At 35.2% G+C, this 22,085-nt stretch overlaps 1 protein-coding gene across 1 annotated transcript; it reads left to right on the top strand.

Moving 5' to 3' along the window:
- The first annotated feature begins 8,319 nt into the window (after positions 1-8,319).
- LOC129244911 (uncharacterized) lies at positions 8,320-21,869 on the top strand. The gene is made up of 6 exons (XM_054882818.1): positions 8,320-8,399; positions 12,151-12,727; positions 18,311-18,470; positions 20,488-20,587; positions 20,675-20,881; positions 20,941-21,869. The coding sequence occupies exons 2-6, from the start codon at positions 12,620-12,622 to the stop codon at positions 21,770-21,772; spliced, it is 1,407 nt and encodes a 468-aa protein (XP_054738793.1). The 5' UTR covers positions 8,320-8,399; positions 12,151-12,619; the 3' UTR covers positions 21,773-21,869.
- Positions 21,870-22,085: the final 216 nt, after the last annotated feature.

Here is a 22,085-nt window from a genome sequence, read left to right as displayed (position 1 = left end):
TCTAATTTATGTACACTGAAAAGTGCGATGTACATATGTCTGTATGTAAAAGGAACCAATTTTCGCAAATAAAACATTTAATATGTGTAAGTTTTCCGAAATATGTGGAAATTTATAGACAGCTGGGTGCTAAACAATTTTAAATAAATTTTCAACAAAAGCAAAAAAAAAATTGTACTAAAAAAGTGAAGAAGTTTGTCAATTGGAAAGGAGTTTCTAAGCCTAATGTAAACATTTTTTTTCCAAGTAGAAAAAAAAAAAATAGTGTCGATAAACGATGGCCTATATGCATCTGGGCGTATGGTGAGATTTTCTATAGAAGTGACCAATATGGGTACAGGTTATATATATATATATGTAACTAGCTTTAACCCGCGGCCCCGCACGCGTAGGAGTAGTTTTGAGGGATTTAGGATATGTATACAAGAATTACAAACAATAATTTCACAGAAAATAATTTTTTATTATATTAACTACCATAATAGTACAATACATGGCGTCCGTTGCTATGCCTCGTTGAATAAAATTAAAACAACCAATCGGAAAAATATCAAGCAAAATTATTTTTTGAATTTTGCATTTGGGTCATAGTTGAACAGCTTATGCGGATTATGAAGTCCAGAGTGTGCTATAAATAGTGGGAAATAGGAAAAACTATGATTTTTTAGATTAAATCTAAGCAAATATTCGATTATTAGTGACGAATGAGAGTGTTGTCGTTTCGTAGGGATGCGCGGACAACGTATAGACATTCACCTTTATAGTATAGAAGAAGATTGGCATGTACACCGTTTTTGGATGTTTGGCCGAGCTCCTCCTCCTATTTGTGGCGTGCGCCTTGATGTTGTTCCACAAATAGAGGGGCCTACAGTTTTAAGCCGACTCCGAACAGCAGATATTTTTATGAGGAGCTTTTTCGGCTTCGTTCGGCTACGGCGGCCGCATAGGTTGGGCTTTTAAAAAATAAAATGAGTTTAAATAGTTTTTAAGACTTAAACCCAAGCGAAAATCCTACCTTAAAAGGATGGTACCGGTGTATTTTTCATCAAAATTTGAAGTTAAAACTTAAGTTATATTTGAAGTTTGTATTAAAAATAATTTGTTTTAGTATAGGGCCCGCCATCTATCGTTACGGATTTGAACTAGGTATTATTTGAAGAATGGTAACACTTAGCTGTCATCTGATTTGACAGAAAATTAGTTTTATTCTTCCGCTGAACGAAAATGGTTGTGAATACGCTCTAAAAACGCTGGGAAATATTGCGACATTACTTTGAAAATCATGGTAATGTTGCAGAATGTGTACGAAAATTAAGTACGGCAATGGGAAGAAGAAAAGCACCGAATGAAGCGTATGTGCGTTACTTTGCGAAAAAAGTAAGATAAACTGGGTTGCTTATTGACAAACCAACGCGTGACCGACCAAATACGTGCGTACACCCGAAAATATTGCTGCTGTGGCCGAGAGTGTTCGTGAATCACCAGGAACATCAGTTCACCGTCGTTCTCAACAATTGGACATTTCGGAGACATCATTGAGACGAGTTTTGCGTAAAGACCTTGGTATGGCGCCGTACAAAGTCCAAGCCAAGAGCCATATGAATGAAGTTGTGTTCCATCATTAACCGGAAGGATTGTACTTCAAAATAAAAAAAAACAGTTTGGAAAAATATTGAGTAGTTTCTTTTTTATAGCATTTCTAATTCCGTAAAGTTATATGGCGGACCCTATAGGAATACAAAGTTTGACAACCTGAGCTCCATTTATTACTTTCATCTCTAAGTCTTACAAAATAAAATCCAAAAATTTATATGTGGCCAAATGTCCGATTTGCTCAGCGTTTTGTTTTTTGTATATTGAAGCTAATCTCTTCTCGAAGTTTTTTTGCACAGATTGCATAAACTTACAAAAGAGGCCTGACATAAGCCAAAATGCTAAAAAAACCATAAAATTTATTTTCCCAATGCAACAAATCTTAAACGACTCAACCGATTGGAGTACGTTTTTTGCTACACAATCTTGAAATGTTTATTATCTGCCTGCATAAATCAAATTTATCAAGTATTTCTTATTACTATTAAAATTTGTGCGTGCCGAATTCCAGCACAAATATCTACTCATAATCTCTGATTCCTAGGTATATCTCTTATTTGTTATTGTTCCTAATTCGTATACAGTGGCTCAAATGCTTAATCGCGCATACCACTGTTCAATTTTAAAACAGAATTTCGGAATTGTAATTTAATTAATTTGACATTTATTCACATAAATACAATAAATTATATTACTTTTATAATCAACATTTTTATGCTAGGAAATAAAAATAAACAAAATCGAATTTATGTCCAAAAGAAGGTTAGGTTGAAATGGTTGCCCAAAGGGTGAGCACACTTGGACGGATTTCTTCGGAAGTAAGTAAGATGGAGGAAAGTGGTAGGACGGAAGAAGAAAGAGGAAGAGGTGGGTAGAAGGAAGGAGTTGAGTATTTATTTGAGTTACGGTTGTGTTAACTGCTTTATGCTGCTGATGAAATTCATCAGATTTTTAGTTCCGCGAGAGCAGGGCAGTTAAGGAGAAGGTACTCGGATGGCTCCACCATATCTTCCATACAGCGAAGGAACAACCCCACAGGTGCCTTGTATGGCAAACTCATCCATCTCGCAGTTACCTGCAGTGTCGCTACGACCAGGTACCAAGATGAACCTTGTGTCAAATAATTCGGGTACAATCGAAAGTGAAACCAAGCATTTCCTGACCAATTGCGATTGCACCGTCATTGAGCCCTCTTGACTGTCGGAGTAAGTATTTACTTTCTTGACAAGAGTTACGCAAGTGAATAACCAATCAGCTGTTTCTTTGAAGAATCGTAGAAAATTGTATCACCTTAAAATTTTATATAAAATACCCTGATAGTATTTAGTGGCTAATTCTTTGAACTTTAGTATGACGTTTAAATGTCTTAACATATGTTATACCGAGTTTTTACATATGGACGCCCTATGCTAGGCGTTAAAGGAATCTACATATATTTTCATATGTCTGTTGAAATATTATACCATTCGGTTCTCGAATTTGCTTCAGTTTGTTTGTGGTCCGAAAAACTTAATTTTTTGTTTTTTTTTGAAAAATTTCTTCCAAACACGCTTGATTATATTGAGATCAGACGAGCAGGTGTTTAGAGTAGTTTAGAGCAAGTGCAGACCAGCCACATCTTCGTCACGCCACCATCGAAGTGTGCTCCGGGTCGTTGTCCTTACAGAAAGCAAAATTGTGCAATGTACCAAACTGAGCTCTTTGCCTAACATTAGCTTTAAGGATGTTTAGATACAAAATGGAGACCATATACGTACATAAGGAGTAATATTATTGTACATCTAACATTTTTAACAGGATTCCGTGTATTTCAAGCGCGCGGATCAGATTTCATAAAACATGCTACAGTTTTTAGTTTGCTACAAGTTTTCAAGTGCATTCTTGCACAATGGCTCCGTCAGGCAAACCGACTACCAAAAAGGAATGCTGGGGGATTGTTAAATTGCATGAAGACGGGAAAACTTTTTTTATGACAAATTGGCAACTGAATGAACAGGACTCATTCTACAGTCCCATAACACAATACATAATTATAAGTAAAAGATACAAAAACGACTGAGCAATTGCAAATAAAAAACCGCCTAGACCAAAAGAGGAAAGTTAATGATCGCGAAGAACGCAAGTCTTTAAACGAAGTTATAAAAATCAAATAATAATAATAACGTTTTTTTTGTTTTGAAGAAACAGTTTGAAATGTGTTGAAAAAACATAGCTCCATAGGCGAATTGCCCGAAAGAAGCCTGATAAACAAAAGGGTCCGTATGAAATTTGCCACTTAGGGCATTAAAATCTCCACGGTAAAATATAACTAAATCAGTAATTTTTATTTTATTTCAAGATCTTAAGCAAATATAAAGCTGAAAGCAAATATAATTTAAACGTCTGTGGAAAGCCCAATACTGAATTTGATTCGAAAAATATAAAGGCTTCTTTGAATCATGAAGGTGGCTCTGTGATGGTGTGGGGGTGTCTTTCAATCGAAGGTGTCGGAAATGCCGCCGTGATCAAAAAGTTCACGGAATAACCCCCAGGTGACGCTCTAAGTCAACTCATTTGAGTTCTATTTTGTTAGGTTGCCACATCTGTGATTAACATTCCTACCAAAATTGTATCGCCATTGCTTGACATTTGTAAAAGTTACGCCGCCTTGAGGAAATCTACCTCTGAAAGTGCTTTAGATTTTTTTAAGTTTTAAAAATGGATTTGAATTTACAACAACAGCTTCAGAAAAAGTTCGAATGACGAACAAATTGTATGTAGTTAATGGTTTGGGCTTGCGCCGCGCTGCTGCAAAGATGGTTATTGGTTCCAAAGGGCCTGAGTTTCAAAAAAGGGACCGCGTTGATATCGCCAAAGATTTGATTTCTAAGGCTGAATCCGACCCAACATTCATTCAACTCATCATTACTGGAGACGAGGCGTGAGTTTATGAGTACGACACGCAATCCAGACATCAGGACCAAAAACAACCGTTTTTTTTCAGACAAAAAAAAAATCATTAATTTTCCATCAAAAAAGAAAGCGGTGCTAATGGTTTTTATGGATTACAACGGTATTGTATACCACGAATTTTTGCCAGAAGGTCAGACAGTTATTAAGGACTTTTACTTGGGTGTTATGAGACGTTTACGTGAAGGAATTCGCCAAATCAGAAAGGGTTTGTGGGAAAACAACTCGTGGATTTTGCACCATGATAAAACACTGTCCCATAGTACCATCATTATTCGTGAAGTTGTGACCAATAACGTAACGAATACCATCCAGTAGCCACCAAGTTAACCTGATATGCCTCCCTGCGATTTGTTTCTGCTTGATAGAGTCAAAAAACCATTGCCAAGACCGGGGAATGCGTCTTAACAGCCGAAAGAAAGTAATAGAAAAATCGAAGACGGCTCTGGTTGCTATATCGAAAATAGACTTCCAGAAATATTTTGAGAGCTGGATCAAATGCTGGCATAAGTGCCTTGCAGTTGATGATGACCACTCTGAAGGCGATAATATCACTTTTGAGCTTGTATTTTGAATTTTCTAAGCATCCCTAACATTCTAAGTAAAGCTGTTTTCGATTCACCACATCTCCGGGCGCAGAAAATCCCGCTGCTCACTAAGCGCAAAATTTGTATGTGAAAACAACAATAGTTCGGTGATATTCAAGCGACTTTGTTTTTAGCTACTTAGCTCACAAGCAATACTTAAGCCAGTGCTTCTAAATATAAATAATAATATTTTTTATTATATTTTGTATACTTTCAGGCGGGATGCTTTGAAAAACAATGGAAGTACATAACAGCTTGTCAAAACGGATAAGTAACTCGTAAATGTAGTCAATATTTGGAACAGTGACGTCCAATTGAGAACAACAAGTGCAAATTACGTTGCCTCAACGAGCATATACATACATCGATGCAGTTCTGATATCTAAAGTGGACAGAAAAATACTAACTAAATAGTAAAAATATAAACTCTTTTTCAGAAAATTGTATGGCAAATTTTCGAAATAATATTTTATTATTATTTTCTTTCTATTTACTATTTTCCCTTTACTAGCTTCTGTGGTATCGATAGTAGAAGTCCTAATTTATAAATTTTCTCAGCGGTCATAATTCGATGAGTTAGTACCACCTACAAGTATGTTGCTTTGACAGTAGAGTAAGGCTAGCTTTACTTTTAAAAAATTGTTTTGAAAAAAGTTCATATTAAGGAATGTGCCAGCTATTCATTGTACTCGCACCTGTTTAGGAATTTTGATTGATCAATTTTCAATAAATATCAATTTTTTTTAAATTATGAGTTCTATTCATGAGTTTAATGGCTTGTTTATGGACTTGTTATTAAAAAAGTTTCACGCGAGGAAATTTATCGGTCATTCCATTAGAAGAAATATTGGACTACATAACTTACCATTCGTAATTAATTGAACAAATATCGTAGTCCATTTTCCAAGTATAAAAAAAATGTATATATTATAATTTTGATCTATTGAACATATGTACTAACGGCAGTCATAACTGGCTTTGGCCTATCGGAGAAAAAAGCAGCCAAAATGGATATCCCTCAAAACACATACTGTCACAGTTGTAAACAACCGTAGAAAAAGGGAAAACTCTTCCATCTTCTCTGTGAATGCCCTGCCCTATGGAAGGACAGAATGTTAACCCTAGGCGAACCGCTATTCGAGAGTCTCGAACAACTGTCTGTCTGGCTTAGACGTCAACAACCTAATAAGGTTCTTAAACTGCACAGACTGGATATAGTCATGCTGTAAATAACCGTTAAATAATTTGGTAACGAGGATTTGGCAACAAAATGATGCGGAAGCGCTAGTAGGATTCTGGAAGAATCACCACTTTAACCAACCAACCAACATATACTCGTGTGATATGTAATATGCATACATATTATTGTTTTTGATTAACTCCATAATCGCCTGATCGATTTTGACTTAGTTCAAAAAGGTGCGACATGCTTTCAATTGGCGCTGATTAGAGGTAACCAAGCTAAGTAAATCGCTTTTCTGTGTTACCTTTTCGCTTGGTTTTAACCACTCGAATCCTCCAATCGAATACTCTTAGGGCTGTATTACGAGCTACTGAAGTAGGTGGATGTGATGTAATAATTTAATATGATAAGACCAGACGGCTTTTCTTCCCTACTTAAAAAGATTCAAGCAGCACTCGATGGCTGATTTGCAAGTTTTTCTTCTTTTCTAATATAAATATATAAAAGTACATACAAGGTGGCGCAAAACTAATCAATCCAATAATCTAAATTTGGTTTTGAATACTTTTTTGCTTAATAAAAAATTTATGGTGTGCGATGGAAATCTTTATTGCGATCTTTACGTGCTCCATTGCTTGCCTGTTGCCATAGTGCAGCTGTCTATTTCACAGGTTTCAAATATGATTGACGAACGACGGCATTTGCAAAAATTACAAATCTTTCGATAGGCTGATTAAATTTGTACCACCTTGTATAAGCGGGCATGCAGGTGGAGATACATAGTCATCTAGTTCGTTATCTGTTATCTGTCGTTATTGAGGACCTGATAAAAATTATATATATATGTATATATAATTGGCGCGTAACCCCCGTTTTGGGTGTTTAGCCTAGCTCCTCCTCCTATTTGTGGTGTGCGTCTTGATGTTGTTCCATAACAGTTTCAAGCCGTCTCCGAACGGCAGCTATTTTCATGAGGAGCTTTTTCATCGCAGAAATGCACTCGGAGGTTTGCCACTACCTGCCGAGGTGCGACTGGAATTAGAAAAATGTTTTTCTTCATTTTGGTGTTTCACCGAGATTCGAACCTACGTTCTCTCTGTGAATTCCGAATGGTAGTCACGCACCAACCCATTCGGCTACGGCGCTGATAAAAATTAGATAAGTATATTTCCGCGATATTGAATAGTTGGTGCTAGTACCATTTGTAATCAGAGCGGTGTGGTGCGATGTTCCGCCGACATCAACAGCGTACAACCGTATGCTTTATCAGTATATTTTGCCTATTATATTTGTTATACTGCAGCATTCGTGTAAGTAAGTGTGCCAGTGTAATTTTTAAAACTTCTTCCTTGGACAGTGACAAACAGTAACAGATAAAGAGAAATTAATAGTACAAAATAATATTGTGAAAAGTTGTCTTTTAAATAATGCGCGAACTGAATGATATCTCACGCAGGAGTAAGTATCTTTTTCAACACGTTCATGTATGCGCAGTTCTGTTTCAACACGTGTATGTATGTTTGCATGGCTACATAAAGTGGGCGTCTGGTATATGCAGTTGTGCCGCTGAAATGCCTCGCAAAGTCGAGATGCTCTCGCGCGGCATCCAAGCAAAGCATCGCCGTCCGATTTGTCCACAACTGCGGGATGGAAATGTGAATGTGCTTTACGAAAATACAGCAAATGAAAATAAAAGTTAACGCAGGCTAATAAGCGAGAGGAATGCTTGAGTGGGATACGTATGCATGTAGTAAAAGTATTTACAAAACAAATAATCCATGCGCTATTAAAAAATATAGAAATAAAAACACACAGCGGTACGTTGCTCTTGGCTTTTATTATTGCTATTTTAATTTATTTGTTTTTTTTTTTTGGCGTTTGTGTTTCTTTTTTTTTTGTTATTTCTCCAACACATTTTGCGCTTCTAAAAATACTATACCACATCTGATCAGAATTCGAAATAAAATTAAACATGTGCCACATTTACAAGTCGAAAGCGCTCGCAATTGTACTTCGGTGGAAGTAGCGTGGAAGTGAAAGTTTCGAACATCTGCGATTTTCGGTTAAATTTTCTGGCGAGTGAATTGGTATAGGAATTGGTATAGGTTGCAAGTGCCACATTGCAACTAAATCATAATCCAATATATAAACACATATGTATGTATGTGTGTGAATAAACGTGCTAACGTTTCGGATATTTGTATAGATCAATCAACAAGTGGCTTTCTAAAAGTGTTTATTTTTGATAATTTTGGAAACAAAATAATTTTTGGATTTTTTTCCCAAACCGAACCTTTTGCAGAAATTTTTGTTACATTAAATTATTTGTGTTTGTTATACAAAAGTGGGACGAATAGTTCTTTAGTGAGTTTTCAAATATGGACGTAAGAATTTTGTGTTTAAATACAAACGAAGTAATGTTTGAAAATAATAATATATTCCATCGTTCCGTTTAGAAGCGAAAGGCCGTCGGTTTTAATAATCGGTTATGATTAAAGATGAAGCTGATTAGGCGTCTGCATCCGGCGCCATCTGTGCTGGTACTGCTAACTGTAGTTAACCTCGAAACAGGCGATAGCAACAGGATTTCCCCTGTGCAGATGTTAAGGATACTCCGCCGTTTAAAAATTTTAAAAATTAATACGCAGCCAATGGCTTTTTTTACTCAAAATTCGGTCGTAACAAACGTGCCACCTAGCAGGCTGTGCCTACTATACTTAATGGAAAAATGCGAGCCAACAAATTAACTACCTTATTATGTGACAGTCAGTTAATATAGTACGCCGGTCGCAATATCATAGTCATAAAAAACTACATTTCCAAGTGAACCAAGTCCCCATATCGTTCGACGCAGTTCTTTTTGCACATAATTTGGCGTAAAGATCGTTTGCAAAACTTGATTAACTAAAGAAGTGTAGCCTCTTGCTCACTTTAAGTGCCGAAACTTATTCGATTTGGGACTACAAACTGTGTTTTACATCCCTACTATAAACCACTTCCAGTCCCAAAAGACCTATGAGTACCATTTGCTTTGCTAATCAGTTCAGCTTTTTCTTCATTAGCATTTAGAAGAGCTTTAAGCAAACGGAATCCCGTTCATTGCCAAAGGTTGTCATTTTCGTATAGAGTTGGCTGCACAGCTAATAGCGATAAGATGACGTGTGCATTAGGGGTGTTCTTTTCTGTATAGTACATTTTTAAATTTATAAATTATTACTTTTGGTACGGCATATAAAAGTCTAATTGCACACATCGCTTTAAGAAGTGTAATAACGTAATTATCGCTTATGTGCACTTAAGGGGGAACACCACTGTGAATGCGTAAGAATTAAGTGATTTTCATGAATTTTTTCATAAGTAGGGATGATTATTTGACGATCGGACAAATTATAATTTATTTAACATATATTCAACTATACTGACACACATTTTTATTAAAAAATATTAAAAATTACAACTGTTATTAATATTAATGTAATGACGTCATAAAAAACTGATGCACCCAAAAAAATGTTTAATCTATACATCAATGGCTATAGTCGTAAGTGGCGGTTTTTTTATATATATTTTTTTTTTGTAGAAAATGGTGCAGGTTTGAAAAATGAGTTTGTGTTTTTACCCTTTTTTTTGTTTTCGAAAGGCTTGAAAAAATATTAATTTTTGGAATTTTTAAAAACGGCTATGTACGACTGTAGCCAATACATGTACAAAAATTAAAAACAAAAAATTAAAATCGGTTCAAAAGTCGTTTTGAGTAAATCGCGCTTAAAGTTTTCAATGGCCGCTGTAACTCACTACCTGCACTTATTGTATTGGATATAACTTTGTCAATTTTTAAGATTTTAAGTTAACATTTTTTTACATATTTTTGAATACATCTAATTTAAGAAAATGCAAAAAAAAAATAGATTTTTTTTTGAAAAATCACAGTTAAGTCAAAAAATAAAAAGTTTTTTATTTTACAAAACATATTTTAATTAAATCTATGAGTTAGTTAATTTTTTAATAAAACCTCACCATAAATACTTGTATACTTATAAACGACTTTATAAATAGTACGTTGCACATGGAAAGAATTTTTTTCCTTATGAAAAAACTAACATTTGATCAGCAAAAAAAACTTAGGCGTGAGAGTACCTGCTATGCAAATAAGTATACAATTTTATCGCAATTAAAAAAAATGTTGCGCAATTATCTTGAAAGTTTTGCTGCAATTAAGCTCATTATTTCCATTTTCTTTCTATGAAAAATTCTTCGAAAACTTAAAGTCAATCGGGGAATATTTTATGAGGGCTATTGAAAATCAAAATCTAAATATTTTAATACTTGCCCTAACCACTAACAATTCGTATACCTATGATTTCTTACCAAATACACCCTGTTTCAAAATTATAAACATACAACTATTTTTTTCATAAAAAAGGTGTTATTCTACAACAATACCATATTATGTAAAGTTCCAAAGTTTGTAACAAATTTCGGAATATTTTTCAAAATTTCACTAAATTTCAATGTCAACTTTTGACCAGAATTTCTAAAAATTTCTGGGCATGACGTTTTATAGCTCATTGAATTTTATGTAGTATTCAAACTGCATGTTTTGAGTGGCTACAAAATAACGGTGAATTTTGATAATTTATTCTGTCTGAGGTATCACGCCATTTCTTCCATGCAAAGTATGTATGTATATGCTCAATTCTTTTGTATGAAAGAAAAAACCTAGCATAGCCAACAAAAATAACATTACAAACTGATATTTTGATATTTCAAAAGTATAGCCGTTTCGATTCTACCGCCGTTTTAGCAGTTAGAGTCAGATTCGCCACACACAGCATCAATGGTCGCATTTAAATGATCAAAACTATAAACTCAGTTATCTGAAAACTATTTTTTCGGCCTGGTGTTGTCAACACAAAAAAAAAAATATTCAACCGAATCGTCTTAAATTTTAATATGTTGTTCACAACATCAATAGCTATCGCCCGTTGTAGAATCATATTATTATTTCAATTATTTCCTATTTTTTGATTAAAAAACTGAAAGCACGGATTTGTAGAGTGTCAAATTCAAAACCACGCCATTTTTCCAATTTTTTTTTTCTAGTACGGGACATAGCTACAGTCATAGTGATTAATAATTTTTTTGGTTTTTGTGATACAGATAAATAGAAGAGCCAAAAAGAACCACACCGTCCAGGTACAATTTTATGGGAGGGTGAACTTCAGCGCCATTTTGAATATTATTAAAAGGAAAACAAAATTTTTGTATGTAAAAGAAGTTAAATAAAAAGCTTAAAAAATTAAAATATCGTTTTTCATTCTTTTTATTATAAAAAAAATTTATGGAAATAAAAAAAATTTTCGAGCTCTGGACCACCTGGACCCCTTAGAAAAAACTAGTTGACAAATTTACCCCATTACCACTGGGTTTTTTTTCGAAATTTGATAGATTTTTTTCACTTCGACAGAAAATACTCTTATAAGATTAATATTTAGTAGTTTATTGCCATTATACTGAGTTATAAAATTCCAATAATAATGATGTAAATTGCTGAGATCCAAGTGGGGACGAAGGGGTTACACGTTTTCTAATTGAGATCGAAATTTGATCATGTGAAGGAATAATTGTGAATATGTTAAAATTTTAACTCAAAAGCAAAAAGTTACGAACAACCCTAGTGTACGCGTATGCATATAAGAAGGTAGTACAAGCAACTGTGTTCCTCCATACAATAATGTCAGCGCAATAATAATCAATATTTTAATTTAATCGGAAATTGTAAAGAAATACAAATAAGAAAACAAAATATCGATCACACATACATGCATATGTACATAGCGCCTGAAGCAGCAGCAAAAATAATAAAACAAATGAACAGCAACAAACCTAAAAATAACAATAACAAACACAAGTCGTCGCAAATCATGGAAAAGCACCTATAATTAAATAGTAATGTCCGTGAGAAAAATGTCAGCTTTGCTTTGGTAAGCGCCTCAAGCAGCTCAAGAGTCTCAAGTCGCCAGCAAAAGACGGCAAAACAAGCGCGACACCGACCAGTTAAACAGCTGCAACGCGCACGATACGAAGCATATGCATAGGCGTTCGTGCAATAAAAATCAAAAACCTTTAAAAAAAAAACCTTATAGAAACCCCGGGTGTGCGAAATAAAGTGTGATATAATTGTTTGTGTAATAGATAAAGGTTATCTGCAAAAAAAAAAGAAAAGTAAAAAATTTTGTGTGCGTTAGAAGGAATTGAAATTGCGCTCATTTATGTTTACGCGTTAAACAAATTTTAAAAGCAGAAAATGTTGTCAAGCAATGGCAATCAGGCCCAATATGTGTACTTTTTATTGTCGGGCACAGTGGCAATGGTTATTATCATACTCGCCTACTTATCAGTGCGCACAACACTAGTAAGCATAACCCAGACACACAAACTCGGTTATCTACTAATCAAATGCATGCTACCTGAAAGCGATATTTTATAATACTAATCGACTCAAATTCTCATCTCGACCGGACACAATATTAGCAGTGTATTTATTGTAGTAAGATAAATGCGATTTTTTATGTTAAAATGATTTATGTGGAAAAACTTGTCTAAATTGGAGCAGAGACAAATTTTAGCATGGAGCGAGAGAGAGAGAGAGAGAGAAAGAGAGAGAGCGAGAGAGAGATTTTACAATGCGAAATATTGTCTCAAAATTAAAAAAAATCATTTCAAAGGAAAGTACGGATGCACCAAGAGAAGTGATCGAAAACTATAACTTAGTGCTGGGGATGTTCGGGAAATCAAACGTTTAGCTATAAATAAATCAAATAGTCCTGCTGAAAATAATACACTCTTATCCGTCATGTGCAACAAATTTTGTAAGCAGATTATAGTGTAGAATATGTGAAACGAGTACCTAAACCCCACGACACAAACCGGGCACATTGAAATTTGCAGAAAAATATCAATTTTAGGAAGATGAATGAGAAAGAGTATTTTTTCCGATGAAAAAAATGTAATCTGGATGGACAAAATGGTTCCCAAATGTATTGGGCAGTTATTAGCGCTAAAGGCGAAACGTCTATGTGTTTCATGTCCACAAAAATGAACAGAGTAAAGTATACGAGGTGTGTTAAAAAAATAAAATGAATTTTTAATTTTCGCGGGCTACGCACATTCGGCTTTCGATTATTATTATTTTTTGTATGAGGGTACACTCGTCTCCAAAAAATGTTCACGGTTTTAGCGATATAGAATGTTTAGTTTGTTAGTGAGAGGCGGCGATTTTCTGCTATCCAATAATATGGATGAAAGAAGTTGCATCAAATTTTGTGTAAAAAATGGAATTAAGTGCTCAAAAACACTTCAAATGGTGGCAGTGCCATTTTTTGAACACACCTCGTATAATAAAATAAAAATTTCGAAAAATGCAAAAATACATTTAAACAAAGAGTCCGTTGAGAATTATTGTTACTTTCAAAGTAAACAAAGGAAGTGAAATTAGAAACACACAAAAAATTGTTTTGTTGGCCTTTGTGAAGTATACTCGTATATAACTTTTAGACAAAGCACTGATAATCTTGATAAGGAGTGGATTTTCCAGCATGACATGCTTCCAAAGCAACAAAAAAAGAGTTTTTGGCCGCGAAAAAATACCAATTTTAGAAGGCCTGTCTGCAGCCCTGACCCTGACCCTAACCCAATTGAAAATATACGGGTAATACTTTTTCAATCGGTTTTGAAAAATGGTAGACAGATGGTTAGCGCTAAGCGCCTTAGAAGTGCGACTAATGTCGAATGGTCAAAAATTGATCAAAATGTTATAAAAAAATTAGTCAAATCGATGCCTCGATGACTTAAAAAGTTAAAATCAAAGATACAAATTATAACTTAACCCCGTGAATTTTATCGTAAATACAACGTAACAACACTGGTCTTATACTTTTTTTGTTCTACAGGTTTTACTTTTATTAATAATTAATTTAAGTTTAGTGAAAGTGTGTTTATTACTCAATATTTTTAAATCTTAAAAGTTATCGTTAAAAGTTTAAAGTTTCACTTTAGATGTATCGGATTTCAAATTGAAATAAAACGAATGAAAATTCAAATCGATTGGACAATCTTTATTATTTTTGTGTAGAACCGAACCATTCATAACATTTATTTTTTAAAGATAGTCCCTTTCAAATGTTGGCCGCAACTGCGCCGTATTTCGGCTGCCCGTAAACACCAATTTTGAATGACTCGCTGGAGGACTTCGGTCTATATTATTTTAGTAATGTTGGCTTCCAATGCCTCAATTGAAGGTTTATCCACAAAACATTTAGAATTTACATGCCTCCACAAATGAAAGTTCAAAAGTGCGATATCACACAATTTTGGTGGTTAATCCATTGGTTCGAGATGAGAGATAGATTGCTCATCGAAACGACGACGCAGTAAATCCATTGTTTGAAAAAAATTATGTATTTAGTTTGACAATAGCCACGTGCGTTCTGTCAAAAAAACCTTATTGGGTAAAAGTACTCCCTTCCCCACCCTACCTGATTTGAATTTTGTTTCAATTGGCATATTAGTTATCTTATTGTGTTTTCTTTTCTCTAAATTTCATCCCATTATATTACATTATGTGTAGACAATATAAACCTACAAGCGAGCTTGGCAAGTTGAGAGAGGCTGCAGATGGACAAAACTGATGTTACTTGCCATGTCCGACTGACTCTCTCAGTTCCACTAAGCATAAGGAACTGCAGACAGTTTGTTGGACTGATGACGGTCCACTTTCTGTGGGCAAGGCACATAGAAAAGTAGGCATCTCAGACAGTGTACTCTGTAACAGTAACAGTATCGTGCATTAGCAGCGCAAGCGTTCTAAAGTTGGTTACACTTCGAGTACCGGACCCTGTATATTCAATATGTTGAATATAATGGAATAGAATGATATACTTCCATTTTTTGTTGTAACAATTAAATTTTTCGTACAGTTACTTGAACAGATAAACAAAAATCAGCTAAACAACGTTCACTCTCATATTTTGTGGAAGTGAGAAAATGACACATACTCGCCTGGTCAGAGTATACCAGTTGGAAAAAATTTGGCAGCTCTGGCACATTATATTTGCTTTCGTGGTTAAAAAGTCGAAATCCTGTCAACAAAAATATTAACAGTTCGAAATGATTTTATTGTTTTCATTTGCAGAGTAGTGCAGGTGAGAGGCCAGAAAAAAATATTGAAAGTTTTTAGTTTTTTTAATATAAAACTAATAAATACTACAAAAAATTGTTAATATAAATACTAGGGCGGGTCGATTTAAAAATCGTTCATTGCTCTGTGAAAATCGTATTCTAGGGATTATAATAAGAAACTTTGCCGAAGGAACCATACCTCTAAAACGAATTCTGATGTCCCCCAGTTTGGGTCGAACGAAAAATCCCACTTTGACCCATTTAGAGTGCTCCAATCGAGTCCAAATGTGTGACCGACCCCCACTAACTTTGGACGGCCGAGCCACCCATGCCAGTGGCACACCCCCTGGAACTCCCCTGGGGGGTTCCCCATACAATCATTTCAAAATATCATCATTTTTGGCCTTTACATGAAAAAATCAGCTAAATGGCTATGTTTTTTCTTTATTTTTATTTATTTATAATAATATTTATTATTTATTTATAATAATATCTTTTTTTTCTCTTAAGAAATTTATTTAGCCAGAACATATGTAAATGAAAAAATTAATTTAAGTGAGTTATAGAAAAGAAACTAAAAAGTTCGACCCAAATTGGGGGACATCAGAATTCGTTTTAGAGGTATGGTTCCTTCGCCAAAGTTTCGTATTTTGATCCCTAGAATATGATTTTTACAGAGCAATGGGCGATTTTTTTGCTTCGACCCGGCCTAATAAATACATATATATAAATATAAATATACATACACATACCCTCTGATCAAAAAGTACCGGGAATGTTTTATTTAAACGAACCGCGCACGGAGGAACCGGTCCATATATTTTTGGTAGGACTGTAAGACACACATCTGTCATTTTAGCGGCATCGGATCATTAGTGTCTGCCTGGCCGGCCCGAAATGTGGGCAAACAATTATTGGATTTTGCATGATGATAGCGCGCTATCGCACCGAGCCCGAATTGTGCAGAATTATCTGACCGACCAAACACCAACTAAATACTATCGTGCAAGCACCGTATTCACCTAATATGGCCCGTGCGAATTCTTTTGTTTCCTAAGTTGAAGTTACCGCTTCGTGGAAGGAGTTGAAGGCTATCCTTTCGTCGGCCTACCAGGGGTGTATGGAGGACTGGGTTAACCGTTGGCACATTTTGAAGGAGATAAAATAAATTTGGGTTTCATAGGGTTTGGTCATAAAAATTTGTTCAATTAATAATAACAGATATTGAATCGTATGTGGTTTTCATTTCGTAAATTTACCTCTTGCGTTGGAAAGACGTTCAATGCACGTCGACATGTTATCAGCTTTCGACTGGCAATGACGTGCAATTTGCGCCTGCTTAATTAACTGTAAAAGCAAATTCGAAATTCTAAGAAATATTCATCTTCGAAATTTCGGCTGGAGATTGCAGAAGAAATTCCAAAGAGTTTTAATACTCCTGAATACCCAACACGCGGCAGGACTGCTTTAGATAACACACAATTTCTTTTGCAAGCGAAACAGTGGGGAAATTCCGCAGGAAAAATTCCTCCTACTCAAAGTAAGCAATAAAACGAAACACAACAGTACTTTAAAAAATACAGAATTATGGTTCAAAATAAATTTACATACAGAATTGTAACGCCCCGAATATTAATTTTCGATTATTTTGTCTTTCCAGAAGATTATATGAGATTATAGAATTATAACCTAAAAGAATTTAGGCTGTGTAGAATTTGTTTCACATTTTTCCAGAATTTTTACCCAAAATAATGTCGTAATGCAGAATTTAAGACCGTTCCCTTTTTTTACTTTTTCCCCCTAGTCGTGCAGAACTATCATTCCATCAGCGTGGAGCATAGTGACCACTCGGCGGGGCGCAGACTTAAACCCATTATGTACATGACACACGTAATGATAGCAGAGGTGTTTCCTAATAGCGGGCTCCCTTCGGATGGCAATGCGAAGCCTCCTGATGTGTTATTCCTATGATGAAGCTTCTCTCAAAAAACCATTAGCCGTTCGGAGTCGGTTTAAGGCTTTCTAAATAAATATCTGCATTTATGGACCACATTAAAACTTTTTCCATTATTTAATGCTTCATACCCAAAATGTGTTGCAACGAGCCCTATCGAATGGTAGACACGCACAAGCAGACTTGACTATGGCTCGATTCCCAAAGGGTTTCGCATACGGTGACTTGGTAAATTTTTGTTCGTTAATTCATATGGAATGTATTCATGAAACTTCGTTTTATATCCAGTTTTCTTCAAATAGTTCAAAAATGATTGGTGATGATTGTTTAGTTCCCCAGAAATGTCATAACTCATAACTTCCTCACATTTTTTAAATATTTTCATTGATGTTTTCAGACACTGAACGGCCAGAGCGAAGTTTAAATAGTTCATAGAAAACTAGCAAACAATTTCGCGCCTCTTGCTCTAATCACTGCATTATATCTGAAAACGGCACGCATTTTTTGCTGTAAAAAACAAAATATTAACATCGAAAATAAACTCAAAACTAATCAACAAAAAAAAGCACCTACTCAAATTCAAATGCAAACCACTTTTCATTAATTAATAGGTAGTTTACAGTTAAGAAATAAATTTATCGATGATCACACTTAATTGTTAACTGCTCTAAGGTGAATTCCCTTGTTTTTATTCATAATTTTAATCTATGAAAATCATATGTTACAATATGCGCTGTATTTTAAAAGTTATTTGAGCTTCAGGTTGCATGCAGGCATTTTATAACCGACATTTTTTAAATACCCAATATATGATACTATTCAAACCGTTAACTCACTTCTAAATTATGCTATTGTTTTCCACAGAATTCTAAGTTACGCGAAGATCTCGGCTCATTACAAAAATCCTATTTATATGTTAAGCCAACGCTGTCATGGGAATACAACAACTCTTGGCGTCAAATTGGCAGCAAATCGAATCACTTAATATACTCGGCATATTTCGATAATAGATTAGATGTGATTGGTAAGTACAGTAAGTTTATATGTAAATAAAGTGATTCAAAGAACATCGCAGGAAAAGTAACTATACCGTAAGATTAACTTAACCTCAAATGAGTTCTCATAAATATTTTAAACTGAACGAAACAAGTTGACTAGTAAACCAGAGAGGTTTCATGGGTCAAATCACAAACAACACAATCTGCTCCATCTTAATCTGTATCTACGCTAAGATAATACGAGTATATATGTACATATGTGCTTTTTCCAAATTCGATGGAAAAAATGCAAGTACTTTTCGCATCATTTGAATTGAGGTGGCCCATGCTCCAATAGGAGTTAAAGGAAAGCAATATTAATAATAACTGAATTGAGGCAATAGTAGTTAGAACAATCGTTGTTGCACATGTTCGAACAAGAAAGCATTCTAAGGCATTATTCTTCAAGTAAAAAAAGATAATCTTTTAAATGTAAAATTCAAGTTAAAAGTGTAAATTATCGGTTCTAGAAGATAAGGCTTAAGTTGATCAAGATATGCCTTGAAGCGAAATATGTAAATGAAACTCTCGTACGCCTGGAATCATTCGAAGAACAAAAAATGGTATGAAAAAAATATGAAAAGAAACCAAATAATGGTCACAATAGCTCAACTGTCTACTGTGCGAAAATCAGTTCATAAAGTGGCACCAGTGCGAGTTTATCTTCTGCTAGGCGAATAATAAATAAAGCAAAAACTTTATAGCGAAAATGTGTCCGAAAAAACCTAAATTAAAACAACAATGCAAAGGATTAAGGGTACATTTTTGCAAAGAACAGATGATGTATAAGACTGCCTTCCAGTAGTATTGTCGAGCGAAAAAAGTTCACTTTCGAAGGAATTAATTACAATATTATTTCCTTCATTTAAGAAAACAAGAACGATTTTTAGTTCATTATCACAGTCGAGAAGGTGGGATGTGATAACGCATTATGTAATTTCGAAATTCAAACCACCAAAATAACAGCAAATATTTATAAAACTAAGTTGCAGAGAAGTTTTGCGAAATTTCGTAACTTATGTGGACCTCTTCAATGGGCTTACTAGCAGAATATTGCTCCTATTGGTTAAAACTTGGATCAGTGAACAGAATGTCAAACTACTGATGTGGTCACCATAATCACTGGATTTGAGTATTATGGAAAACGGGTGGGGCTGGTTAACTAGAAAAGGCGATTTTTACGTGTCGGGTCTAAAACCCAGCATACAACCAGCTCTCTTGGGATCCTTCGGCTTCTCACGTTGGCTCGCTCCCGAACGCGTGCTCGGAAGCTGTTCAGAGGATACTTGGGTTAATCCTGGCCACTTCCAAGTGAATGGCGATCAATAACTTTCACCATTTGCGTGGACTTCTACATATGGAACCATCCTCCAGCCTATATAATTCTCTTCCGAACAGAATTTTCGAGATAATAAATAATAAAAAAAAGTATATATATATATATATATATGTATAATTGGCGCGTACACCCTTTTCTTTTTGTGTTAGGCCGAGCTCTTCCTCCTATTTCTGGCGTGCGTCTCCACAAATGGAGGGTCCTACAGTTTCAAGCCGACTGCGAACGGCAGATATTTTTATGAGGAGCTTTTTCATGGCAGACATACACTCGGAGGTTTGCCATTGCCTGCCGAGGGGCGACCGCTATTAGAAAAATGTTTTTCTTAATTTTGGTGTTTTACCGAGACTCGAACCTACTTTACCTCTCTGAATTCCGAATGGTAGTCACGCACCAGCCCATTCGGCTACGGCGGCAGCTACAAAAAAGTGTTTAGATAATAAAAAAATATTAAAAAGAAACTGTCCGTTTATTGAAATCGCAAGTCTACAAAACTACAAAACAAAACAAATGCTTTGTTGGCGGAAGAGATTTAGTTAGAGTTGGGGCAAGTGCAATACCTTTCCTTTTGGCCAATAGCATATATTTATTTTAATTATACATATAAATTTACAAATTAGTATCATTATTAATTTATTATCATAATTTCTTACAATCGCCACTTTCAGATACAATTGTTGATCATGAAACCAGAGTTCCCATAGGTTCATTGCGTATAATCGCTATATTACCTCGGCAGTTCGAGGATGTCATTACTTGCACCATCAGGTACGTATTTTAGCTGAGTATTTGAGACATTTACAGCTGTTAATTAACGCGTCACATTTTTTACATAAATATTTATTTACGCCATAGATTCGAGGACTTTGTCGATGAATTTGTGCACATCGGTCAAGTTCATCCACTGAAAGAACATCATGACTGCAAATTCGCTCCTTATTCGATCATGTGTCCTCTATATGTGAATCGCAACAACACTGTGATGCGCCTGCCACAAGCAATAGCCATTTCATATCCATCGAATAGACTTAGTAAACTGAGTCCAACATTTGTGCCAATCAGGTAGCTCTTGCTTATCACCAATTCTTATTACCAAATTAGTAAATTCCATTTTTTTTCAGCTATCCCCGCGATATAGACCAATTGTTTGCACTCTCCAAGCCCGTACTCTCGGTTTGCGTCGGCACACTGCAACAAAACTACTCGGATGTCTTGCGCGTCGCAGAATATATTGAAGTTTATCGCATTCTGGGCGCTCGTCACTTTTACTTCTATCACCTCTCCGCTAGTGAGGATGTGATGCGTCTATTAAAATACTACCAACGTGAAGGCATCGTCGATATACTGCAGTGGAATGTACCACCTGAGTTATTGCCTGAGGTACACTATATAGGCAATATGGCACAAATTAACGACTGCGTATACCGAGCTATGGTTGTAGATAACTATCGATATGCCGCCATAGTCGATTTGGATGAGATACTCATTCCGCTCAAACACAATTCTTTATTAGCTTTTCTGCGCCAGTGTGATGAGGGACGGACCTCAGCCTATGTCTTTCGCAATGTCTTCTTCTTTAAGCTCGATAGTAATGACAGTTTTAGCCTGCCAGCTCATACACGCAATCGCTTTCTATATACACAAATGAAGGTGCGACGTACATTGGAAATTTCACCCGCACATCAACGAAGTAAGTGCATCGTGAACACACACTCCATTATCGAAATGGGTAATCACTTTGTGTGGCGTGATGCACCTGGCTATACCGAGGCGATTGTGCCACAAAGTGTGGGTCTACTTTTCCACTATCGCAATCAATGTATCAATTGTAAAGCCCAACTAATTGTGGACTATACCGCGCGTCGCTTTGGATCGTTGATATGGGATCGAGTGGATGAAACTTGTGGGAATGTTTTTACAGAAAGAGGTATATGCGAGGCGACGCAGAATTAAGGGGGAAATTGAGGAACTTGTGATTAAAAATGGGAGATAGACTAAATTGCATTGTTCAAAATTTTTAATTAAGATAATTTATTAATTTATTTGTAAGTATGAGATAAATATTTCTAAATATAATATACTTCAATAAGTTGACTCATTTTACAAAAATAAATATTTTTTTTATATAATAAAATGTAACCATTCTATTATGAATTTATTTACCACAAATTTTAACATATATATATTAATATGCGCGTAGGTTCTCATCTGTGGTGGATCCCAAACTCAGCTCACAACCAGTTATCCTCGATTGCTTCGCCTTCTC

The sequence above is a fragment of the Anastrepha obliqua genome, chromosome 4 (assembly GCF_027943255.1).
Source record: "Anastrepha obliqua isolate idAnaObli1 chromosome 4, idAnaObli1_1.0, whole genome shotgun sequence".
NCBI lineage: Eukaryota > Metazoa > Arthropoda > Insecta > Diptera > Tephritidae > Anastrepha > Anastrepha obliqua.
This window is presented reverse-complemented; position numbering and strand designations above follow the sequence as displayed.